This window comes from Pyrgilauda ruficollis, unplaced genomic scaffold (assembly GCF_017590135.1).
Source record: "Pyrgilauda ruficollis isolate IOZ18807 unplaced genomic scaffold, ASM1759013v1 scaffold17, whole genome shotgun sequence".
Lineage (NCBI taxonomy): Eukaryota > Metazoa > Chordata > Aves > Passeriformes > Passeridae > Pyrgilauda > Pyrgilauda ruficollis.
This window is the reverse complement of record NW_024515875.1, coordinates 4,649,901-4,676,672: the sequence shown is the minus strand read 5'-3', so window position 1 is coordinate 4,676,672 and position 26,772 is coordinate 4,649,901. Positions and strand designations below refer to the sequence as shown.

The window sequence follows — 26,772 nt, the reverse complement described above, 5'->3', positions numbered from 1 at the left end:
CCAGACAGGACTCTGGGCCATCATTTGAAACCCCATCAGATGGTCTCCTACAAACCGGTGGGATGACAAGGTTTTTCCTAGAGTTGAACAGCACCTAAGCAAACCTTTGTGCTGGAGGCTCATTGCAGGTAGGGCTGCTCAGAGGCTGTGCTGCAGCCCTGAGGATGACTGTGGTCTTGTGCTGGTGACCCTGAGCCACCCCACAGCTCCCATGAACCTGTTTTGTCCACCTGTGGCCAAGTATGAGCCTGGCCAGCCCTCTGGGCACAAGCTGTGCCCAGCCTGCAGCAGCAGCAGCCTGCTCCAATGTTCAATTTCCCGATGGCAAACAGTGCTCTGGCAAACCAGATGGGACCATGCAGGAGTGGAGAGGGACATGCTGAAATACCTTTCTCTTTCTTGGGAGCCATATCCTTGCCGAGCATGGGCATCTGCGGGACCTCCTTCCTGTACTGGGGCAGATGGGGGTACTCCTTCCCGTAGGGCATGCGGGGCACCTCCTTGCCCAGGTGCTGCATCGGGATGCCTTCTTTGCCCAGCGGCATGTGAGGTACTTGTTGTCCGAGGGGTTGGTACTGGGGCACCTGAGGTGGCAGCTGCTTGAGCCCATAGTAGGCACCACCTTGAGCAGACCTCACCAGCTCTAGGTAAACAGTGACAGCCACTGCCAGCAGCTGCATGGGGAAGAGCAGCATGACCATCACCTGTGAAAAGCACCACAAAACACACAGTTGGAAGATGTTTTTTCATGTTGTGCATTCCTCATTAGGGCAAGCTGTTCTCATTTTCTGCAGCAAACTGGACCTAAATCTCTGCAAAGTGGCCCTGGTTTGTGTGCTGCCCTAGAAGATGTCCTGCAGCAGGTGACTTACTGGAGGGTCTACTCAAGCAGTGCTGTTACAGCAAATGCCCTTCTATGTATTTAGTTTTATGCCACCCCAGAGGAGCCTGTGTGGTTACTCCACACAGAGGCCTGCTCCCAGTTTGCTGCATTCTCACCTGTGCCAGTGCCACAGCACAGCTTTGGGGAGCTCTGCTGCAAGCTCTGGCACATGGGAGGAGCAGGCAGGGGATGTGGGGATCTCCTAAAGGCATTCTGCCAAAGGAAGCCGTATTGTCAGTTCCCCTTCTGCTTTCCACAGCAATGAAAGCTCTGTTTCTGAGCTTAAATCTGTGCCTGGGATTGTACCCTGTGGTTGCAGTGTCCAAGGGCTGTCTGTTTCTATCACAGCTCCGTGCTAGCTCTCCTCTTAGCTGGGCTGAGATCCTCTTGGCCTCCTCCCAGAAAAAGTGTGCCTGCTTAGCTTGCCACCACTCCAGGTAGGATCAGCCAGCCCAAGCCTTCCTATGGGAATGTTCAACTTTTTTCTGAAGGTCTGTGCCATTGCAGATCCTGGCGCATTGCAAGGCAGCCCATCCCAACACCTCACCAGTCCTGCTAACACAACAGAAGGGGTTTGGGCTTTTTTTCTTTTACTTCTTTATCAAAATGTTAGCTTGGGACTTCTTGTCCCGCCTGCTGTTGGCTTTTCTTTTTGCAGTTAAGGGCATTACCATCAGCTGAACAGCAAATTAGGAACCAGGAACTCCCTCAAGTAATGCAAATAAGGGAACAGCATGTGGTAAAAAGAGACTCTGTGTGTTGGAGTATTTTGCCCCACGACCAAATCTGGCATGCAAATCCTGCCCTTTCCAAATACACATGGCAGTTGCCAAGCCTGATGGCTGTTGCCACTGTCCCTTTTTTCTATCATGCAAAGATGCCTTGCAGTCAACCTGGGTGCATTTCCAGGTCATTTTTGCTCCAGAGCTTTGCCAAACTGCTTGTCAGGACTTGCTCCCAGCAGCTGCTGTGCTCTGGTGTGAAGAGGCAGCAAGGGCTTTATGTCACCTGCTTATTTTCCTGCCCTTCCCCAGCAGCCTGGCTCGACATAGAGGACAAAAAAGTACCTCAGTCTATGGCAAAGGGGCTCAGCACTGTACCCTCTTGTCTGGGAAGTATCGTTTATGGGGAGAAATGTTCCCCTGTGTGTCCTTCAGGTTTTATGTTTTACTCCTGCTTGACGTTTTCCATTCACTTGGTGTTAGCAGAGCACCTGGGGAAACCCTTGCTTCTCTTTTAAAACATTTTTCCTTCATTTTGCTCTGTAAGATTTAATCTCTAAATGGAAATAGGTATATAATCATTACTGAAGGTGTATGTGGAGGCTAGATTAAAATGGTGTAGTTGAAAAAGCAGAAGGTTATTTTCAACAATGATCATACATTGACATATGAACTATAGAAAAGATGGAAATATGTGTTGACAGCAAACCAAACCTTTTAAGAAAATGAAATACTACGAATAAACACTAGATGGAGCATATGTTGCACAGCTGAGTTTCTACAGTCACTTTCCCTCCCAGGAATTCTTGGACGTAACCAGCTGCCATGTGGCAAAGAAAACCAGAGCCAAGATGTACAGGAGTTTGTAAGTGTAGCTAAAGCCCAAGCACAGTTGCTCATCCTTGTTCAGCAAAGCATTTCAGCAAATGCTTCTCCTCCAGTGAGTTTAATGTGGCTTTTAGCCCACAGCTGCCTGTGCTGCTGTGAGCTAAAGGATTAGGGCATTGGAATGTGGTATTTCTGGTTAAAGCAGAAATGGTGAGCTTTGGAGTGGGAGGACAGCCTGTGCATGATCAGTTATTGTGGCTTGGCTGGGGTGGGGTGACTGAACTAACCCACTGCAGCTTCATCTGGGCACATGGACCCTAAGCAACCTTTTGGGGTTTTTGTGGGGGGGGGGGGGGGGGGGGGGGGGGGGGGGGGGAATGCAGGAGGCAGGAATATGTCCCCCTTGTCTTTCTTGGCCTTCCTGCTCCTTTCTGTACAGAAGGAGTAACGTGCAACACCTTTGCCTCTCTGCAGCTGACTAGGGTAATGTCTATCCTAGTTTGCAGGGAAAATCCCAGTGACTGGAAAATTTGCACTATTCTCTGCCTCTCTCTCAAAGGAAAAAGATTATCTGTATGAAGGGAGAAATTCAGTGAATCCTATAACAAAAATATAAGATACTGGATGATATAGGACTGGTTTTGAAAGCTGTTAGTATGAAGGGCAAGGTGGATTTTGACGAATGAGGTTATTAATTTAGCATCTTGGCTACTTTGTTGTTCTGGTGGTCAGTTTTGGGGGGGTTGTTTATTTAAAAAAGATATCTTCAGTGGAATAAGTAGAGGGGGAAATAGGTAAAATTCCTTTGGATGAGATTTTCTCTTTGTTTTTATTACAAAACATGGACTTTGTGTGCGAGTGGGAGGCATTTGAAATAATTGAAAAAACTTTCCTACGGGGAGACACCAGCCTGCCTGCAGCTCAGGGTGAACTCAGCCTCCTGCTGCTCGTGCCAGGCTGCCAAGCATCACGCAATGCACCTGCACTGGAACAGGCACGACCACAAGGTACACGAGATGGTTTTGTGTATGCACATGGAAATTTTGAGGGAGATCAGGCAAGACTTGTAGAAATAGGAAGGCTTCAGAGAAGGAGGTGATCTCACCACATCTGTGTTTCCTGTAATGTTTTTTGACTCATCCATAACCCAGCCAGTGTGGCCTGGAAATGACAGATTGCTTCTCATCTATTGATTTTGGCTGGGGCTGGTGCCTGTGACTAGCTGAGGTGGAAGGTGAGAGTTTATTTACTGAACAACCTTGGGCTAGATGGGACTTGGCTGACATATTTGTGGGAGGAGGTCAGAACCTCCCCCGTGGCCTCGTGAGCTGTCTGGGGCTTGGGGTCTGCCACAGGTACTGGAGACACAGCCTGTGTTTGGTACTCTCTGTCCAGCTTGTCTCCCCCTGCTCCCAAAGGAAGGAGGGATCAGACAAAATTAGTCTTGATGAGAGATGTGGTAGAGTCATATGTGCTGCTGCTGGATTATTGCTGTCAGATACCATCACTACAGGGAAAGCCTGCTCAGAAGCATGAGAGATGCTGGGGATAGTCCTTCAGCTTCTGCTCATTGCCTTTCATCCTACTCAGCTTCTCTAAAAAGTTATTTACGCACTGAGAGAAGTTGAAAGTGTGTTTTTTCTGCCTTGCAGTTTGTTTCTGAATGCCTAGGTGCACAGCTCTAGTTTGAAGACCTCACTAGAAAACCATTTAAATGGATTTCCCAGTGAAACCCATTCACTATGGGCATCTTTAAATGCCTAAAAGCTACTGAAAATCTTGCTCTTGGTTTTCAAAAGAAGCCTATAGATGCTAAATGTTGGAAAGGTCCTCCAGAGCTTCTGGACAGGAAAAGGAGATGTTTTCCCAGTGGTGACAGAGTTTTCTCCTCCTCTCTCTCAAGGAGAATGAGGAGGAGAAAAACCTGTTTTGAAGATGCAGCCAAAGTGTAAGACTTCTCACCCCCTTCACCCAAAGCCCAGCAATTTAGGCATCACCCTCCAAACCCATTCATGTAATGCGATCTGACATGCTTTCCAAGGTGACTGTTAGTGGAGCAATAATTTGGCTTTGGATTGGGATTTTCCAGGGTTTTTGTCAGAAAGCAGCAGGAATGTGTCTGTGTGTTTGTAGCAGGTTAATTAGTGCATGAGAGCACCTTTAGAGAAGCCAAGGGCATGGAGAAAACAAAGTTTTACTGTAACTTTGGATGTTGGAAGGAAGATGGAGGAGAGGAGCCACTGAACCTTCCCACAATGTGACATGTCATTTTGCACCAATCATTCAGATTAGGCCACAACAAACATTTTGCTTTACCTAGGGTGGGACAAGACACTTGAGGGTGAAGGAACATTATCCTAAACCACAGTGTTCAGTTGCTTGTGTGTGAAGGCATCTGGTTGGCTCTATGGATGAGAGAGAATCCCTAAAAAAATACATTTTTACAGGCAAAGCTTCAGTGAGAACATTTCTCAATAATCTCTTTGGTAGAGCTGTTCTCCTGAGAAAACTATAAAGGACCTTCCTCTGGCTACTTGAGTTTGTCAGCAGAAACAGGAGACAAAACAAAATGTACCAGCAGTCATAATTCTTAAATTGGTGTGAAGTAGTTTGGCTGTTTAAGCCTAATTATGTAAAGAATGTATGGAAAGAGTGATGCCCATCCACTTGGGACTTGAAATCATAGGTGGTCTTGCAAAGAGTGGAAACTAGACCTTGATTTATTGGTTCTTACAGGAAAGTCATCACTCTGCAACCAACGCTGGGTTGTCTGAGAACTTAAAAGATACTACCCCAGGGACTACCCCCATGGGCTTAACTTACCAGCCCTTGCTTTTGAATTGCTGTATTTCCCAAACAGGGATAAGGCATGAGTAGATCTCAGTGACCTGAAGTCTTTTCCCTGTGGTCCCTTCCACAGGGGCTGCCTGAAGCTGCAGGGACCAGTTCCCCACTGCACTGGGGGGATGGCCTTGCTAGTGCTCTAGTTTCAACATGGAAAATGAGTGCTGCAAAATAAAAATCCTAGTGACTCTGGATATTTTGTTCACAGAAGAGTGCTACTAAAAAAAAATCGACGACGAAAAGCTAAATTCTCCAGCATGTTTTTGTCTTGAGATCAGAAGTAGTTAGGGTGACTTTTGGGGTGACCTTGATAACAGATCCTATTACCAAGTATCTACAATGGTGTGTCCAATCCCACAGGAGCACTATACACCTCACTGAAGTGTATGTAATACAGACATGCAAGAGCAGTGTAATGCAATGGAAATAGCAAACAGTGTTGAGGTGCATAAGGAGCAGCCCCACTGCATTGCAGAGAGCTGGTGGGTGAGGTGCACAGCTGCTCTCTGGGGGCTTTCCACTGGCTGGCCCCAGTTCATACACAGAGGTACATGGCAGCTCAAGAAATGTCACAGAAGGGCTTATAAGAGAAAACTGAAGTCCTCACAAAGTGAGCACTTTTTTTTCTGTTTTCATTTTTAGTGCTACTTTGGGAACAAGTACCTATCCTGTCCCTGCTTTATACAGTACAGATTCCTTAAACCACTGATTGATTTGTGCTTGCAAACATGTGCACCCTCCCACATACATGTCTTTCTTAAGGTCTCCACCACATGAAAAGCATTGGATTAAGCACTGGACTTATAAATTGGGGGTGGGGGTGTTGGCGTTCGTAAACTAATTCTGTGAGCTACCTTTTTTGGAAGAATTCTCAGCGCAAAATTAGAAGAGCACCTATCTCGGCTTTAGTTCCTGTAGCGAACTAAGCTATTCCTATCCAGTGAACAGCTGTTGTGACTTCAAGGGTTGGGTGTTTTCAGATATGAGAATCAAGCAAATGTTGATTGTTGTTCTCAGCACTGGTGCTGTAAAGTGTAACCAACTTGAGCAGTGAATTTCCCAGCACATTGCTGTCCACAGTTTTCAAAAACACTATTTCAAAACTTCATCACAGCTTAAATTCATCTCTGGATCATTAACTCATTCGAGGACTAACCTGTCAGTACTTTGAGTACTTTCTGAAGAGACATGAGAGTACCCTGTACTGTACAGAGACTGAATTTTAGTGGAAACTTGTGTTTTCAGGTACTGGAAAAAACAAAACCTTCTGCATGCCAAATAATTTTGTACGTGCTCAAGCGCCATTTAACACACACATTGCCACACTTCTGTCTTTCTGTGCCAAATGAGTCTTTATCTCATTTGGACAGATGTTTTCCAGTTTGCCAGCAAACTAATTAAATACCAGTGTAGGGGGTTTATTTTTTTGCAAATTCAATCATATTCCACATAAAAGCAGGGAGTGAAGGAAACCAAATATACCTTGAGATGGATTTCCTCTGAAAGCTAACCTGTTTTGTAACCCAAATTAACACTAGCTGCAGTGATTTAATATTTTTTTCATCAGTGAAGAGCAGGAGGACAGTAAAGGGGAGCACAGCCCCTGGGCGAGGACCCAGCCATGCTACTGGCATAAGATGGTTGATCTATGCCTCAGCAGTGTGGGGTCCTGCACCATATTGCTTGTAACAGTGCCTAAAACTTCACTGGAGGCAATACCTGTTTTTTCAGTAGGTGAAGAATTTACCTTGCTATAAGGTCTATAAGGGCTTGTGCATTCAGTAGGGAGGAAAGTAGGATTTATGGTAAATGCAATCCTGCCTTTTTGCTTCTTGACAAACTCCCACAGAGATCAGGTTTATTTTTTTTTCCCTTGCTCCTTTTCACTGTCCCCTCCAAGGAAACAAAGTAGTTTCAAGTGTCTGTGTTCAGTTTAGATTACCAAGAAATAGCTATTGTTCAGTATGTTAAAAAGAAATTAAATCATATTTTGCTCAAGGTCTAACAACTGTGTCTGATTATCATGTGGTATTTACTAAATCTAAGGCAGTCATAACAAGTATTGTCATAATAAACATTTTAAAACGCATGCTTGCATAAACCTGCTGCTAATGGGGAATATTCAACACATGGCAGATGCTTGTTTCTAGGTTTTTTTAAATTCAAAATGGTGCCTAGAGCTTCTTTCTTAGAGAAGTATGATAACATCTAAATAAATGGCTTCATCTTAAAAACCAATGGTCACCCATAAGCTCTCTTTGGCTTCACTGGTAATTATATGACCTTTTCTTGCAATGCCTGGGGAGGTCTCTGTTTATCCATTTATAAATGCATTTCCAAAAACAAAGCACTTGCCTCTGCTCCAGTTTGTCTGCAAACACATTCATGTGTGTGCTCACTCTGGATGATCACCCAGCCTTCTGTATGAAAATGGCACCCTTGGGCTTCCTCAGTTTCTTACTTCCAAACAGAGTATATCTGCATGTGGGCCTGTATCTGTTGCTTGTGTGCAGGTATTTATGTGTGCCTATGTGTGAAAACACACCCTGCCAGTGGAAGCAGCTACAGCGAGAATAAGATTTTTAGCCCACGCAGACATAATTATGTTGCCTTTAGTCTCCTCCTCATGCCCAGTGTGCTGTGAGCCTACCTATGTGGGCTCAGCAGGCATCTCCTCATCTCTGCAAACCTGGGCATGGTAAGTTTCACAGCACCACAACCCCAACTCCCATGCACAGACCTCTGCTGGCTCAGCACAAACAAGAAGCTCACAATTTATGATGACATTAAGATTCTTGGCGCTGGTAATTGATTTCCAGGCAGGTTCATCTCTTGTGTGTTTTTGAGGGTCTGGCCCAGATGCTGTTTGCTGGAAAATGCCTGAAAGCTACTTCAAGTCAGATGGCAGGGAGCCGTGACAAGGATCAGTAAGTTGGGCACCACAGGCCGGGTGACCACAGTCCCCCAGGACGCAGCTCTCTTTCCTCATGGCATATACTCATTTGCATGGATCGGCCTGGGGTGGAAGGTCCAACGTGGGGGAATGTTTGCAGAAAAGCATGCGAATTTAATTATGGGATTAGAATTAATTATAGCTAGGATTTAGCAAATACCTGCCTTTGAATATATTTTCCTGTTCTCTGCTATACAGCATGCACTCGAATCCTCTGCCTAATGCTCTCTTCTGGGCAATTTGCCTGCAGTCTTGGTGGCAGGCAGATTGATGGAGACACTTAAATGACTGCCACTCAATCCCCGTTCAGTGATCAGCAGCGATCGACACACAAAGCCAGACCCAGTGACGTGGAACACACAAAGTGATCAAAGTGCAGAGCCGCCTCCCCGTTTGTCGGGTCGGAATTGCGCTGCTGGCACAAAGCCTCGGCCTGGCCACCGGTGTGTCTGAGCACAGCTGTTTGTTCAACGTGGGAACTGCGCTGAGGGCTCCTTCTCTGCAGGGCTGGTGCTACCGAGTGCTATAGAAGGAGCTTCCCACATGCCACAGCCACTAACATCGTCCAAGGAATTCTCCTTATCAGATGGAACAGGTTTGCCATGCACAACACACTGGAAAGGAGGCTGGTTTTCATGGAAGTGCTTGTATAGTCAACCAACTGTTTCCTAAGGGTGTTGTTGATTTGGGTTTTGTTTTGGTGAGAACACTTCATATCTACTGCCAGTCCACTGACCCCAAAATAATGCAAAGACACAAAACTGGTGACGCACTTCAGACTGAAGTGTGTGATCAGTAGGCTGAACCTCGAGGTGCTGATAATGAACTATAGTGATTGCTGGTTCCCTCACAGTGTGAATAGGGAACTGCAGGCTTGCTTTGGAACCCTCCCTTCTCAGCTGTCACTCATCATTCTTGGCCATGCTCTGTCCCGGGATAGGTTGTGCTGGCTCCCTGCAGAAGTAGTCTCCCAAATTTTCATGATACAATTGTTTGTGTGTTATTATGGTATAATAGTTTGCAAAGTGCATCACAGCATTTTACTGTTTTAATCCAAAGTGGTGCCTCTAGCAGTGCTCACTGGTAGAAGCATAAAGAGTTTCCATTTCACTACCTCTTGGGTTAGCCAGCTACAGCTTTGAGAACAGAGGCTAGCAACTGGCTCTAAATGACAAGTGAATAATCCACACAGTTCACTGTTAAACTTGTTAGTCAGTGGAATGCTCCATCTCATCAGATATGTGGGAGTAGACAGAAGTGAGGGAAGACTGTCTCTTTCTGCAACAATTAACAAACTCAGGTATATCCTGAATATTTGGCCAAATATGCGTAAGTCCCAGAATGCTATTCTGAAGGATATCTACCAGTTTTACTGGTTACAGAACTCTTAGTTCCTCATTCAATTAATTGAATTACTGTACTAAAAGTAAAAAAAGATTTTTGTGAAGGTGCACTGAGTCTTAAATCTGTCTATATATATTTTTATTCTAATATGGCATGGTTTAGGATTTTGTCTTGTGTCTGAAGGATTGATTGGAGAAGGAGCATTATATGAATTAGTAGATCTCAATGCCTTTAGGAAAACTTAAGATGTGCATGCAGAAATTCGCTTCATTGACACCTACAAGACACAAAGAAGTGCTGAAGTATGTCTTTTTCTTAAACACTTCCCAAAAGATGGCAGTGAAAAGAAAAATCCTGATTACAGAAGTATTCTTGATAATGACAGGGACTGATTGTTGCAAGTGTTGGCGGGAAGATAATCTGTCTTCTTATTTAAGTGATATGTAAAGCAGTACAGCTGTCTGCAGTTGGAATATTTGTGTAGGCTGGACTTCTCAGCCTGAGGTACACTTGGTGCCAAACCTAAGGATACAAGGGAAAAGTGGCCAGAAGCTGCTCTTGGGTTTCTCTTGATCCCGAGGCTGCAGCAAGTACTGTTTCAGTCGCTGGTGCCACTTGAGGTCTGACATGCCCTGCATGGCCTGTGAGCCACTCAACACCATGTGTGTGTGACATCCTGCCATGCCATGGGCACTGTCACCATGTCTTCATTTTGGGGATGCAAAGGCTGCTCTGTCGTGGGCGGACAGAACACAGCCACAGCTTTGGAAAGGCAGGTGTCTGTCTCCGCTAACGCCTGTCTGGCCAGCGGTCTGCTGTGAGACAGTTTGGGAGGTGAGGGCTCCTGGCAGCTCTAGGGCGCCTGGGGCAGGCAGGAGGGATGGCTCTTTGGAAAGGGGTAAGTTTTAGCCTGTTTATTATCAGGATGAAGCAGGATCCTCTCTAAGGTGTAGAGCGTTCTAGCTCTTTTTAGCACTGTATGCATACTGATTAAATTTAAACGCTTTACAGTCACTCACTACAGGGAGCCCTTAACCCCTATCAAGGAATGAAGATAAGAAATCTCATTAAGAAAGAGAGCCTAATTCTGGGTGTGCAGATTTTTTGGTTGCAGTCTTTTGGTTATAAAGAAATTTTATTTCCTGTGCCCCTTTGTAGTGATCATACTCCATCCTCTGCAATCCAAGCAGTGGTTACTTTAACAGTCCAGCAAGTTCTTGCTCTACAAAGCAAGAAATCTGTGTGGGACTCCTGAAGTACTTGGTCTGATCCTAATTTGAAATAATTTATTGTTCTCTGTGACTCGTGTTGCAATCCTGTGGCCTTATGCATTGCCTTCTTGCCAAAAAATTTGCTTGATTGCCTCTGTCTGAAACTGGCACAGCATTTCTGTTCCTTTTCTCACATTGATGGCATACAAAATGTGTTTTCTTGGCTCTTTCCCTCATGCTGTTTCATGACTTTTTTTTTTTTAAATAAAAGCAAGAGGCTTTGGAGACTTTATTTTGGAGACAAATTGTTACCATTTTACAATATTTCCGTTCACCCTGCTTTGATGAGCCTGTCGAGAAAAAGAGCAGCTCCTCTCTCCCTTATTTTTATTTGCTGTGCTCTAACTCTGCCACTTCCCAGAAACCCAAAGTCCCATTCCAAGGGAGATATGAAAACAGTAACAAATGTCTGTAAAATATTTTTCTTGAGAAAACTTCCTCTCAGACAATTTTTTCTTGGAAGGTTATTTGCCATTAAAAAAATTCCTGCCCTTTGCATGCTTTTCCTACCTTTGCTCAAACAGTGGAAGAAATAGTCTTGCCTTAGAAGATTAAACAAACTAACTACTCCACCCAGAGAGAAATCAGGAGCATGCTTTGAAATTATTTAGCAGTAATTATTTCCCTATTTTATTGTCAAATATGGCAGGTATCATCATATTTGTTAGGATGTGCTAATCATGACTTGACACTCCATTTTCAAAATTCAAGCAGGTCTTAGCTCACAAACATATTTCCTAAATGGATAAATTATTTTACTTTTATGCTACTTTTCTTGCTAAAGACTAAGATGACAATAACTACAACTAAACACTCACTTGGTTAAAATGGTTTCAAAACTGGGCTTGTAATTTTCATGGAAGACCCTCTGTGCTCTGGGTCACACCTGTGGGCTGACATGAAGGTGGAAGTTGCTAGATGGTAGGCAGTGGATCTACCAATGTAGGTCCCTTCATCATCTGGCATTTGCATAAAAAACACCGCTGAAAATCACCAAAAACTCTTCTATGCTACCATCATGGCTGAACTGCACACACACATCCCTGTGTCATGCAGGAACAGATCTGTTCCTAAAGACCTTCTGTCTTTTCCTCTTGTGTAGCAGGCAAGAAATGCATCTTACTCAAGTCTGCTTCAGCACAAAAGCACACATCAGTGGAGGGGCAGAGGGACAAAGCTTGAAGTCACTGTTATTTGTTAGCAAGTGTTACATTTACAGGCCTACACAGGTACCACCCACTTCCCACTCTCCAAGTGCAGAAATAAGAGTAGCAGGACACAACCAAAAAATTTTCAACCTGAGTTGTGAAATACTCCCTGTAGGTTTGACTCAGTGAATACTTACAGCAAGTGTTTGCCATGCCTCTCAAAAACACAGCAAAGGAAAAAAATTCTGAAGCACACACATGCACACACACGCACACGCACAGAAGAAAGACCCTCCCCATTCCACTCGCACACACTTATCCTGCATCTATGAAAAGATACAGTCATTTGAACTCCAAATTTCCTATATGCAATCCAGTGTCCTGTGCTTTAAAGGACTTGAAATTACCACATCTGTCACCTTGGAACAACCCGACTGAGGCCAAAGGAAAGCCAAGTCAAGTCCTGAGGAGCAAATACTATCAGTCACTCACTTCAGTCTCCCAACTCTACTCAAGGAAAACAATCTGAAATGTACAGTGCAGCCATTTGGACCCATGATGACTGAGACTAGCAAATGCACAGACTGGAAAGCTGGTCAGTGCTCAGTTCTGGGGACTAATAGTTATAAAATATCTGCACCGGGAGCTGGCATTTGCATTTCATCCATGCTGCAGCCAGGATGAAGGGATAGACTGACAAACATGCAGCGACCAAGCTGCTCAGCTGGGTTGAGGGTGAACATCAGCCTCTCTGCAGCTTCCTGCGGCACTACAAGGTAGAGCTGGGGCTGGAAGCACAGGAGAATGTAGGATTGGTGGGGGAAATTAAACTACTGCAATCCACAACTGAAATCCAAGCCCGTGATCAGGGCCTGAGAAGCTGATGCCTGAGCTGTTAGACCACTGAAATCCTCCTCAAAGGCATCTTGGTCCCAGTGCACAAGCTTTTCTTGGGTGTGGACCTGAGGCTCCCTTTACCTGTGGACACTTCCCAGGTTTTCAGACAAAGTCTCTCATTGGTTTCCCTCCTCCCTATGGTTTCTTGGGTCTGCTGTGACCTGTGCCAGCTCTTACCCACCTCTTGGGAGCTGATACCTGTAGCCTCCTGGCATGCCCAGGAGGGAGGGAATGCAAACCTCAGAAGCACCTTTTGCTAAAGGAAGAATTAGACCAATGTTCCTCAGCCCAAGTAAGACTCGCTTGAGCTGCTGATGGTTGCTTGGAGTTTTAAAGAAAAATTTGGCACCTGCTTTCAAAAGAGGATTGTGAGCTATGAGCCGAGAGTGGAGGGACTTGTGCCTGTGTACTTCATTCACCAGAAGGCGCTTAAACCCAGGACAGAGCTAGGACTTAGGATGAACTGCAATCTTCAGCCTTCCCTATTTGGCTGGCTTAGGCAACTCCCCAAACAGTGGCTTTTGTGAATACCCCTCCAAGGCACTTAACACTCCTTACACACATGCATGGAGTACCGGCATCTAATTCAGGCATATGGACTCCATTATGGAGCCAGATGCAAACATCCCCTCATGGATTAGGATCTGAAAGGTTCTATGACCTGTACTGTCAATCAGCTAAGGCCTTCATTACCTGCCCTATCCTTCTTTTTTTTTTTTTGTTTAAAAATATAGACTTTTTACAAGCAGCTAAGCATTTGTAAAAATTATTCTTGTATCTGTGCAAAGGCATAGTTAAGGCATGTGCTAGATATTCCCAAAATGATGCAGTTAGATCAACAATTACTAATTCCACAAAATCTGGCATTAGAAAAAACAATGCACTTAAAATATTCCATATCCTTCCCTCTAAACTTTGTCCACCAGATTCTCATTGCTGAACATCAGAACCAAAGGTTTATGGCTACTTACAGGCCATGGCTCAACCAAATTCAAAAATAAATCCACTAGGCTGGTATTTCTTTAGCAAGAAAAATGGAGTTATGTTTCATAAAGTAGGATGGCTATCAGCAGTGCTTAAAATTTATTTTCATTTGTGCATTTTGTTTGACTCTGAGATGGGGAACATACATTAATTCCAAGTTAATTTTGCGTTTAGTCAAGAAACATACTCAGATTTTCAAATGTTAGCAGAAATCATGTGTTCTTAACAGAAAAACTTCTGATCTTCTTTGTGGTAACTATGCTAATGAAAGAGGTATTCTAGAGCATATAATTATAGCCCACAGGATTAGAATGAGAGGGTTTTTTTCTTTGGTTTGAACAGTATTGCTTGAAAATTGTCACATATTTCTCAATAAATTAAATAGTAAGGCTGATTTGATCCTGCAGGAATGAGCTCCTTAGAGGACTGTACTTACAGTTTGTGTTAGTGAAGTCACCCAGGGGCTAATGTTTCCAAAGGTGTGTTTGCAGCTTTGTGAGACACTTGGACAAGTGCTAGCACTGGATATGAGGTGCAATTTGGGCTGTGTTTAAAGCAGGAGCACTTTGCTGCTGAAACAACACTAAATGACAAGCTACTCGTAGCTGAACAGCAGCCAAAACAGCAAGGCTGAGCAAGGTGCTGGGAGAGTGCTGGGACAGCCCAAGTACGCACACCTGAGCATATGCACACAAATGAAACAATCAGTGAGAATTCAGCTAAAGAAATCAAAACTCCAAGTCAGCTTTGCTGGTATTTCTGCATCTATATGAGTAGCTTGTGCTGACATAACTGTTTCACACTGAGCACAGCAGCTTCATGGCAAGCAAAGGAAGAAACACCTGGAGGAGAGCTCGGTCTGGAATGGAGGGGAATGTGTGAAGGAATTAATTGAGATACCAGAGATTTAACAGCTCTCTGCTTGGAACTGGGAGGTAATCCAATTTCTTCCATCATCACTGATTTAAGCTTTAATAATAAATCAGCAGTGATTGTACTGGACAAAAATCCAAAATATTTTACAATCTCTGGGAGTTTATGGCATCCATGTTTGCTCTTTCATTAGATACTGTTTTCAATACAGGTTTTTGAAAGTAACATGCAGAGAGGGGAAGTAAGGCAAACTTACAAAGAGTTTTCATCTCTTCTTTTAAGAAACAGAGGGCAGAATGTACAAACTGCTGCCACATGACAATGTCATTGCCTTTAAATGGATTCATTTAGAATAGTATCTATAGAAATAAATTATCACACTCCTTTTCAACCTAAAAGGCAGTACCAGTAATCAAAATCACTAAGAAATTGCAAAAAACCCTCAACTTGGTATTTTTTTTCCAGTTTTGGGGTTTTTGCCTATTCAGCTTCTAGACTGGATTATCTCCTAATATGTGTACTGTTGCAGCGTGCTTTTATACTTCCCTCGGGGCACCAGAGAGTGTCCCCCCGCTGTCGGTCGCTTCGGGGCTGCCCCCCCGCTGTTTGCCGACCCGGGGCTGGCCGGGGTTCACTGGGAGGCACCCAGAGAGACGGAGACAGTGTACAAATCTCATAAATCACCTTTGAGAACTTCTGCTAAATTCTTCTCCTGCTTCTTGTTTTCTTGAATTCCTTCTTACTTATCTTTCTTCTCTCTGTGACTAATAGCTATATTAGCTTGTTTTAACCTTTCTTGTGCTTAATATTTATTCCCCAAATCAGTCTCTTAACAGTGGACTATTGAAAATTATTTAGTTTTTTTGGGTACTGTAACAAAGATTACACGGTATTATGTCTTTGGCTTGGAATGAAGTCCTCATCTTGATTAAATGTGACACCTGAAATGAACTTGTGTTCAGAGGACTAAGCCATGACAAGTTATCCAGTGGAAGGGGACAGATTTGTGTTTTCCTGCACTTGCAGTCATCAGTGTTTTGTGACCATACAACACTGCTGTGGCATTCATAGCCCAGTGATAACTGTTATGGAAGAGACGAAAAACCTACTTATTTTCCATTTGTAAATGCAAATTAACGCAATATTGTTGAAGAATTTCCTGGCTAGTTTTCCCTTGTCTGCCTCAGGCAAAAAATGATTGCTGAAGTTTAATACTTTATGAAACCTCCTGACTATGAAGGTCTAGTAATTCTCCTTGGGAGGATCTGTGACACAGATAAAATGCAGAAATATGAACAGCATGATGGAAAACCACATGCAATAGAGACTGTAACTTTGAGAAAGTTGTGTCCCACCAGTCCCTGTGCATTGATTATACTGGTGAATATCTATTTTGTAAAGAAAAAAGCAAGAGTTCAGTAATTCGGGTCACTACATGATCTGGAATAGATTTTTCTCAAGTAATTAAATTAATTACTTCCATGTAACAATTAGCAACATTAGAACATTAGAAGCTTGTGAAACTCAGGAGTTGGAGTACTGGTCACTTGTGCAGACAAGAAGTTTGGCATTTGTAGGTAACACCATTAATTTCAATGAGAACTGTAACCTGTATAAAATTTGCTAGTTGTTAAATATTTTTAAGTTAATCTCAACTTATACATACCCAGACAGTTATCCATGCAGTAGACTGTAGCCTGTTTTTCCTAATCAAGCAAAATTACAATGAGAATTTTGTTCAATTAAGAACTGAATAATTTGGTTGACTTTTACTCAATTCTTGGCAGTAGAAAAAAAAATTAAGTCTTTCCAACAGTAAGTGCCAGTGTAAAATATTTTGGCAAGGAAAAAATGTCAGTTTAGATCTATGAAATTACCATTTTCAGGCAGTAAAATTAGAATCACTCTGGTTTGTATTAACTTAAAAATACTCAAACCCTGGCCAGTTATTGTGCAGCTAAGTAAACAGGTATCCACTACTGGCCCAGATTCTGTACTCAGTTATAGAAGCATTTTGACTGCAGTGGAGGTAACTCCCATTTAAGGAGAAAAACCAATATCACTGAGTCCCAACTTTTGCATGTGCCTAATTTATTGATATTGGTATTCTGCTGTAAAAATTATTAGAGTGGTTAATGTATCTGGTTTGAAGTGGACAACAGTGATTGTTACTGAGTCCATTTTACTGCAACTTATCTTGCTAGTTATGACATTTAATGGGATGTCCCAGATGAACAGCTTCACTAGCCTAGCCCCTCTGAGCTAAAAGGAAATTTTCCAAATATGGAAGAGTTGGAAGATAAGTGGGAGTGTTGCTTGCCTTTAATAATTTTCTTTTAAGGAAATGTTTTTCTTATCATTCTTTTCATCTATTCAGAACTATCCCAAAGTCTTCGTGGAAATTGGGCTAGAAATGTAATGAGAACAGACATTATTTCATATATCTGACTTTTTTTTTTTTTTTTTTCAAATGGCAACAAAGATCCCATTTGATTAAATGAAAGCAGCTTTTGGATGTCTCTGTTGGTGTACAGACCTACAGGCAGTAGGAGAATTAGGAAAGAACCTGTAATGTAAGCCTGTCACATTAAAAATACATACTTATTCAGACTGGACTATTGTTTTACAAGGAACTCCCAAGAAAACATGCATGTGGATCCCATTGCCTGCAGAAGCTTTCTTTAAACACTCATGAAATCAACATATCATACTTCAAAGATTTCTCGATTTAGGTGGAAGTAGGGCTGTAAATGTTCTACTCACATCCTTCATCATGGATTAGCTGATGCCACCAGAAAACCCACTTCATACCTGTGGAAAAGGCTACTCCTCGTTGGCCTGCAGGCTAAGTGTCAGTGCTGCAATCAGGTCTATAAATCTGCTACATTATTTGTGTGCTGAAGCTTCTCATCCCACTGTGATGAAGAAATAATTGAGTTACAGAATTCCACCAGTTACATGTGAAGCTCGTTGAATTTTATTCTCTAACAAAAGCATTATTTTGTAAATTGGGGAGGAAAAAAGTTTAAATGTAAATGGATACATATGTTTTTGGTACTTAAATCCATTTAATTACATCATTATTTTGCCAAATAATATGAAATGGACAAGTTAGATGTTAGCCTTTTTTATAATTTCACCAAAGTGATCATGCATATTTGTGTGCTGGCTACACAATTATGTTTGATCTTTGTCCAAGCACAGAAAATTAGTGCAAAAAAAGCATGGGAGGATCCAGGGCTTCCAAATATATTAAACTCATTACTAAGATGCTTTAAACTTTCTCATAGTTCAGGCTTGTTCTCTCTTGGTAATGATGCCTCACTGACTGAAAATAATAATCCTAAATTGAATTGTCTTGTGAAGAAATGCAACAGTGTAACTGTCATTTTAACATAGATGCTTCTCAAGAAAAACCCAATTTGAATTACCACATTTTAAAATACACTTCTATGACCTTGTTCATCTGTGTGCTGCCAAAGGATGCTCATTGTAAATGAGTTGAAGTGTTAGTGTGCAGAAAAGCCAGTGTTTTTCCTGCAGATAAAACACAGCCTCCCACAGTTGTTATCTCTGAATGTGGGACTGGTGCTCTGATTCAGAATGGTGAAACAGGCACATGCTGAATGTTTACTGTTCTCATCAGATATTCTTTCTTCCTACAGTGCTGGAGGGGAGTGGGTTAGAAAATGATAATTGTGAAATACTGTTCCCATCTCCTAGGAGAACATGCTGCCCCAAGAAAACTAAGGAAGTACTGGCTTACACTTTTCCCAAATGAATTTACTCTAAGTGTGGCAGTAAGCTCTTTTATGCACTGCATTGTTTCCCACAGTTTCCAGTCCCTTCAGGTGACTGTTTACAGGTGTCTCTGAACCTCTGACTTCAGATAAAGCCACACAGAGACCACAAGTCAGTCTTGATGAGCAGACACATTTCTTCAGGTTCTCTTCAAGGCTGTGATATGCAAAAGACTTGTTTCCTGAAAAGACATTTGTCAAGAAGATAACAGGTCTTAACTGGAAGGAAACTTTACAACAACTCTACACTTTGTGAGGGAGGAGTAAAGTTTAGGCCCTGATGCTCATCTCTGAGTAGTGTTATTTAAAAGAATCCTCCACTGCATCAATGGCAGTGTCCATGTGTAAAATTGGGATATCATGGCTGAACAGAACCAGTGCTTCATGTTTGTAGCTAATTTATCTCCTGACAAACAGGAAGGGAGCCCACCTTACTGCAAACTTTCCAATATGGCTTACATTGAGACTTCACGAGTCCTGGGGAATAGGAGGTGAAGAGGGTAAAGAAGCATTGACCAAAAATCACACTGACCTTCTGCAAATTAGTACATTAAAAAAGAGAAAACAGTGTAATATGGTCTGGAATAGTTTTTTGTTTTAATCATGTAAGTCCTTGTCATGCTGTAAAAAGCCCGGTTTGCTGAAGGAAGACAAGACAAAGCAGGGCATGATTTGGGTAAAATGCATGGGGAAGCCATGTCTTGGGAATGCACTGGCCTCCTGCCACAGGCTGTTTCCAGTGCTCTGGCTGGGTGGGGAAGGGGTGCTGCAGTCCTTATGGTTTCACATATGCAGTTTCTGGCTCCTCCACCTCCACCCTCTCCCAGGATAGCAAATCAAGCCAGCCTGGGGCTGCTGTCCCAGAGGATTAACTCTTTGCTCTAGGGGGAAGGACTCCTACCACCATCAGTGGCCCCAGCTTCAAGCTCAGCAGGCTGTGACCTGCTTTTGGAGGTGACCTGTTATGACTTAAGGACTAGGTAGTGCTAATGAGCAAAAAGAGAGCTGAAATGGGTGATAGAAATGAGCCTTTGAAAGCAATGGGAAGGCTGGTACTTGCACAGTTCTCTAAAGGCAATTGTATTAGTACTAAGGAAACAAGTGCTTGTCCTAAGGAACAGCTACAATCCAAGGCATTTTCCTCTTCAGCACCAAAGCTGCACTCTGGGATTCATCTTGGCTTAATGCAAACACTGCACAGGGCAGTTCAGGGATGGTCAACTCTTATGAGCAATTGCAGCTTTGTAAACTTTGGGGTTTATTATACTCCCTACTGCAGTCTTTAGTAGACAGAATGGGTTTGGCATTTAAAACCCATCTTGTATAATTTTTCTGAATCCAGATACAGTCACTGTAACTGATCTGTGGCAATAACAAAGGAGAATTAGATGTCATTGTAAACTTATCTGTAACCACGATAAAAAATGGGGTATTTAAAATATTTATAAAGTATATTTATAAAATCAAGCAAACGGTGTAGCATCTGAAGATCAAATGTTTCTTATAGAAATGTTTCTTATATGTATGTAAATACTGACAGGTGCTACAGCCAGTTCAAATGTCTGTTGGAGCAATTTTTGATCAGGATGGAAACGGCTTTGGGTTTTCACGGGCACTCCTCGGGAGCAGACACGTCTCGGTGCTGAAGCTGCCCTGCAGGTGGCGTGAGCCATCCGCTCAGCACAGACACAGGTCTAATGCTCCTCTTGTGTTTCAAAGAAGAAAAGCAAAATAATAAAAAGATGCTCACATAACTGTCCTTTATATAGGTGCTGTGGGGCCTCTTGGCCGATGCACAGCTGTGTTACGACGCTTTCAGTGTTGTGATAAATGAAAGATATTTTTTTCTGGTAATGGTAAAATCCTATTTTAAGACACAGTGTTTTCCTGTGCTTTTGAATGAGGAGAGTCTGCCTTTCTTTCAGGTACTTTGATCACCTACAGAGAGCTCATTACAAGCACTGTATTCCTTGTGTTGGTGAGGGCAAATATTATATAAACTAAGCATTAACAAATACCTTTCCTTTTAGTCGTTTCTGCCTTCCTGTCTTTTAGACTGTATTTAACTTTTTAGACTCTCTCTCATTTGTCAAAAGGTTTTGTTTTCTAGCTATCATGGAAATGTGTCATGTTGGAATGTGCTTTGCTCTGAGCACAGCAAAATCTGCAGATTTTTCTGCTGGTGAGTAGAAAATGGTAAGCGTCAGCCCTTTGATCTTAACCATTCTAGATTTAGGGGGAAAAGACAACAAAGTTTGAGTGTGTCTGCAGCTCCTATCCATTATAACTTCCTTTTAGGGGCCATATCCATTCCTGACTTAGTTTAATCCAATGTGAAATGGTGTATGTATTCCACATCTGGCCATGGCAGGAGGAGGTAACACCTACATTCAGGCATCTTTTCTGCTCCATTCAGCACTACTGAATCTCAGAGAAAAACTGTCCACATCTAGGTAACAAGTGAGAGGGGAGAGGAAATCAAAAGGAGAAGGAAGTCAAAGGAGGACTGTCTGGCAAGACCTTAAAGCTTCAGCTCTTCACAACCACTGTTACTCGTTTGGGTAACAAAACTTCTGAGCCAGGCACAAAGGACATCAGGTTTTAGGTACCGTAAAGAAATTAGTATCTCAAGGTACAAAAATATGTGCCTCAAGAAGGATATGAAGGAATAAGTTGCACAGTGACTGGAATGGGTATTCTGCCCGAGCCTGAAGGACAAGGTGTGCAAAGTATGTGTGCATCTGAGTTTGGAAATAGATCCCTCATGACATTGTCAAGTATGCCTGTGGGAGGAACAGGGAAAACCCCACCAGGCATGTTCAGCACCTGTAGACACAAAGTGCGCTTGGATGTTTGGCACTCACAGTGTGCACAACAATCTCCTCATGTTTGATCATGCTGAGATATGCCACAGGTTGTGAAGTTAGGAACACAAAGAAAAAGCTTGCTTGGAAGATTGAAAGGCTACACTTTGCAAAAAAAAAAAAAAAACAAACAATCAGCCAACACCTGGCTCACCCACTGTCCTATTTTTACTATTTAATCCCAATCACACTCCTAAGATATCTTTGAATATTCTGAGTCCAGGAGATGTGCACCCAAAGACAAGATTACTACAGAAGATTTTTTTTCCATTTCCACAGCACAGTCCTGAATACAGCAAGTAGTGATTTTACAAAAAGCAGTGGCTGCAGTCACATCTGAGGTACCTAGGTAATATAACTTTTCTTTAGATTTCTGAGTTTACATACTTCCAGGAAAACAATCTCCACTTGGTATATATTTAATTGAGTTTGGGAAATAAAAATGTCACTGTCAGTGTTTTTGAGGCCAGAGCTAAACCTTTCCTAAAAGAGATGTTAATAATATCCAAAAGAGGGAATAAACTCACTGCAGGCAAAAATTTAATATAATAATAAAAAGTCAGACACCTCCAAGTCTCATTTGGTTCAACTGCAGATTGTAGGAGATTTCTCACAAAAGTTTTTGATGTATTTTAGTGTGTACAATGGTTGGGAAAAAACAAACATATCCTGTTGAGAGTTAACATATTATGTAACCCTTCCTCATCATGCTAATTTTTTAGCAGAAAAACTGCAGACCACTGGGCTTACCTGAGCTGGGTAAGCCTTTTAGCTTACCAAACATCACATCAAAAGTTGGGACTGAGTAAGTGTTAAAGCTTTGTTAGGATGGCGTGTCCTAAAGTAATTGTAGAATGCCAAAGACAGAAATTCCCATGTTCCTTCAGGCTGAGCAGGGATGCCAAGTATACAGATTTGGAAGCTGTCTATCAGGGGTTTTTTATTTGCTTGATATTGAGCAGACAGCAGAGACAAAATACCAAAAATGCTTGAAATCCTTATGACCTTTCACTGCAAACTGTGAACTTTGTCTGCCAAACTCAAATTTCTGTTTACACTGTCAGCAGAGGCTACAAGCTGTTGCCTTTTCTTTGTCTTTTCAGTTTGTCATTTATCAAGGGACAGCTTCACAAACACTGCACAGGAGGGGGGACCTGAGCACACACCAGACCTTTTGCACATTCAAAATATTTAGTCTCCATTCTGTGGATTGCTTAAAAATGGCTCTAATGCAAGGAAAGTAGCATGAAATATGCTGTTTGCACCCAAAGCAGAAAACATTCTATAAAAAGTCTTAGCTTTGCCATCAGCTGGCATAGCTCATATGCCCAAGTTGTGTCCCGAATCCTTGCTGCTGCACAGCTGACTCCATTTACACCATCTTCCATTAAGACAGGAACATACAGGTGACTGCCGACTAAATGGTCCAAAATACATTCAGCAAAGAACTGCATCGCCTTCTTAAATGAAATATCCCTGATTTCAGCCTTGTGCTTCAACATTCATCCACCCTTGTAAATGAGGAGCTAGACTGTTGCAGAGAACAAGTGCAAAGGACATTTCAGATGTATAAAGTAGAAACTGTGAGAGTGAGTAGAGGGAGTAGAAAAGTGAGGGTGACTGAACACTGGCATCAGTTGCCAGGGAAGTTGTGGAGTCTCATCATGGGAAATAATTCAAACGTTTTCTGGACATGGTCCTGGGCAACCAGTCTAGGTGTCCCTGCCTGAGCAGGGGGATTGGACAAGGTAACTTCCAGAGGTGCCTTTAGACCTCAACCATTCTTGTTCCTATGGAAGACTACCGTGAACTGTAGTATTTGTTGCTATTTGCGTAACTTTGCCAATTAAAACAGGACAGCCTAATAAGTTATTTAAATAAACCAGACAGCTACAGAAAATTCCTTTGAAACTAAATAGAAGGTTGAATTATATACCAAATGTTTTAGGTGAACTCTTAGTATTAGATGGGTAATTATTCTGACTATTCAAATATTTAAAGTATTTCAAATTTCATTTCACACTGTGGTAGCATTCCTTGAACTTTACAAGGCAAAGGCATTAATAGAGTTGTGTCTGAACTCTTTAGGGTCTAGAAAACTGTCTTAAAATGAGCCATTTCCTGAGAGACTTCTGCACAGAAAATACATTGGTGTTTCCAAAAGAAACTGAGTTCACAAGGAATCATTTCATTGGTACATTTTGTTAATGAGGCTTTTGAAAGAAGACCTTTCACTTAGTGTTACTTTTTCCTGAATGTGAAAGCTATGGAAAATGTGTGGAAAACATTGGCAAAGTGAAGATGGCAGCTGTATGCTCTATATGTTACTGTTAATGAGTTAGTGGTTAATAAACCATATGCTTTAGCATATAAACAGGAGGATTTATGCATAATGCAAAACCTATAAGAACATTTATTGTTTGGTATAACTGTTTCCCAAATCAGAGAGGCACATTGTTCCAGTCTTCCACAAACTTCCCATTACTAGACTAAAAATCTGCTGCCTACTGCCTTCAAGTTCTTTTCATGTGAGTTGGTCTGGGGCATAGGGGGACTCGGAAGCAGAGAATTTAGTGAGCAGCAGGTTCCTCAGATCTCTGCTCTGCACAGCCTGGGATCATAAACTTATCACCATCATTACTAACAGCAAGCAGGAGGATTCTATACAACATCCCCAATTCTAATAATTCGTGGAGGCAAGTTCCTCCTGTTCTTTTTATGTGTTCTTCTGTACTGGAGCTTTTTGTGTCAATTATCACTACTAAAGCCCTAAACAAGCCCCTTTTCTTCAAAACACAGACAAAAGTAACCATTGGGTTTATTCACAATAATGCTTGGATTAGTTAAAGAAACCACATTCACCAACAGGTAAATTTCTAAGCTATTGAATAACACTGCTATGTTTGGAAAAGATTTTTCTTTTGTAATTCTCCTTTAATTTCCTCCCATCCAAAGCTGCTGTGAGGAGTCTGAAGCTAGGTTTTCATGAGTGAGTGAAGGAGTCCAGCAACTGACTCCTATTTAAAATAAATGGTCCTGGAAATGTAAGGTAACATTTCCATAAATACTTGAGTAATTTGAGGTTTAGGTTCCACTAAAAGTCTTCCAGTATTTCCAGCTCCCCAAGTCAGACAGGGAAAAGGCAGACCAGTAAAATGATCCTTGCTATCAGATAAGCAGGGATTGAATGGAGGCACATAAAGCACAAGAAAATGAGGAGGAAACTGTGGACAGAGGAGATGCCTATGTTCAAGAGGTTTATACAATGAGAGGCATAAAAGGCAGTTCAACAGGAAAAAGGATAGACAGAAAAAATATCAGACTATATAAACAGAAACATTACTTTCAGTCACTTAGGTTTGCTTTGGATTTTGAGATACGACCTCAGTGAATCCACATAAAATTGCATAACTTTATAATCTGACACAGTGCCTCTGAATTCAGCATAGTTTTCTTTTTTTTATTTTGCTTCCTGATCAGATTAGAAAGTGTCTGAAGTCAAGCTGTGCATTCTGGTAACCCTTCTGAACAGTTTTGCTTTCTTCATTTCAATTGCTGTCTTTCAATTAAAAAATATTATTAAAATACCACTTTTGGGTGGGTAGTGACTACCACGACACTGTGCAGAAAACCAAAGCAATTTGAAGCAAGCTTGACATTCTAAGTATATTTTTAAAATACCTTATTGCTTAAATAAAATAAAATCCTTAGTCTAGCAATTACTTTCAGATGTTTGATTGTTTATTTTTAAAGAACTGTCATGTCAACCATATAGAACTGACAAGAACTATTTTGATATCTTCATGAGTTTTCTCTAACATCTGCTCCCCTCCTTATGTCGGGAACTGTATACTCATCTTCATTGTCTCTTGTATTTATCTTAATTTTGCTGTATTTTATTTTATTATTGGAGGAAAAACTTCACAGAGCTGTTTGTGACAAGACGTAGTTACAGGAAACCCAACAGCTAAGCCCCAGTTTCAGCTGAGACAATTAGACTGTTGATTTTGGTAGCAGCTCAGGACTTCTATTTGACCCAAATGCCTTTTAGATCTATCTGCCAGCTGATGATCAAGTCTGAAAATTTTCTGTATTCTTGCTACAGATAGAGGGCTTTGTTTCCTTTCCATTTGAGGTATATTTCTATCCAGATCTGAATGTTTTGCTGAAATTCTTCTCCATTCACTGGAACAGATTAAAAGAAAAAAAGGAAATAACAATATTTTCCAGAACTTTCAACCTCTTTTTAAGTTTGTCTTCCCTTTAATTCTCTGTTCCTTGATATCTGTGAATTGTTGAGGACAGTGTTTTTCTCAAAGCAATTTTGCCACTCATGAAAAGTAGTGGGTGCTAATTTGTAATGCTTAAATTAACTGTTGCTTTTTTCTGTCTAGCAGCTATATTTAATAGCTTATATTACTGTTTCACCTGTTGTAATAAAGGACTCTAAACCACTGAAAAACTCAATACTTTTAAAAAGTGATCTAAATTATGTAACACCAGAAGATATTTATTGAAAGATTTGAAGAAATTACTAATGAACAGAGCAGTGCTGTTACACTGTCTTTTCATCAACTGCTACAGAAACTTCACAGCTGAATTATCAAAGTCCACTGCCATTCTTGGATGGATGTTTTCTTAAGTGGATGGGCTCTAAAACTTTATGGATGCTCTGGGAGAAAGTAGAAATGGAGAAGTGTTTTATTCTCTGTCAGTAGTTTGTGGGCTAGAGTCTTGAGCATTTTTTTTTCTCTTTTTGTTCCTTTTTTCTCTTGTTAGACTTTTCTAGCAGCTGACGTAGGGTAGGTCACAGCAGCTGATGCTGGGTGAAAACAGTTACCAGGGACAGCTCCAGCCATGGAATGGCGAGAGATCCTAAAATCCTGTCACTGCACCAGTCCTCCCCACAGAGTTCATAGTTCAGAGCTCCCCAGTGGGTTCCCATGTTTGTGTGACTCTGCTGGTTTTTCATCTCAGACAAATTGCATATGACTTCCCCGCAAGCGAGAAAAGCTACTGAATGTGGCACTCATCCTCCTTAAAATATGTCCAGAAAGTCTGAGGGATTTCCATGATTAATTCTTACCATGTGGATTCTTTCAGTTAATTAGCTTTCTAGAAACCGAAACAGTGCAGGACACTACTGTAATGCAACTTGTTAAGCAATAATGCGTTTTTTCTTCCAGAAGTTACACTTGATAACAAACAATACTCATAGGCATAAGATGACCGTGGACAGTATGAGCTAATGTCTCGTCAGAAAATTTCCATTAAGGCTTGGAATCATGTTTAACATATTCTTCTCATTACTGAGCTAAACTAAACATTGTATTAAGTATGGATTTCTCAATGAATGTTACT

At 41.8% G+C, this 26,772-nt stretch overlaps 2 protein-coding genes across 2 annotated transcripts in view; one reads left to right on the top strand and one right to left on the bottom strand.

The window, feature by feature from the left end:
- ST3GAL6 (ST3 beta-galactoside alpha-2,3-sialyltransferase 6) overlaps nucleotides 1–11,077 on the top strand; it is a 58,285-nt gene extending 47,208 nt beyond the window's left edge. Inside the window, exon 11 of the mRNA XM_041463702.1 lies at nucleotides 8,429–11,077. Coding sequence (XP_041319636.1) covers nucleotides 8,429–8,452 — 24 coding nt within the window. The 3' untranslated portion in view covers nucleotides 8,453–11,077. The remainder of the gene's footprint in view (nucleotides 1–8,428) is intronic.
- The window catches only part of COL8A1 (collagen type VIII alpha 1 chain), an 88,310-nt gene that overhangs the window by 5,816 nt on the left and 55,722 nt on the right, over nucleotides 1–26,772 (bottom strand). Inside the window, exon 4 of the mRNA XM_041463700.1 lies at nucleotides 389–704. Within this exon, the coding sequence (XP_041319634.1) occupies nucleotides 389–701 (313 nt within the window). The 5' untranslated portion in view covers nucleotides 702–704. The remainder of the gene's footprint in view (nucleotides 1–388; nucleotides 705–26,772) is intronic.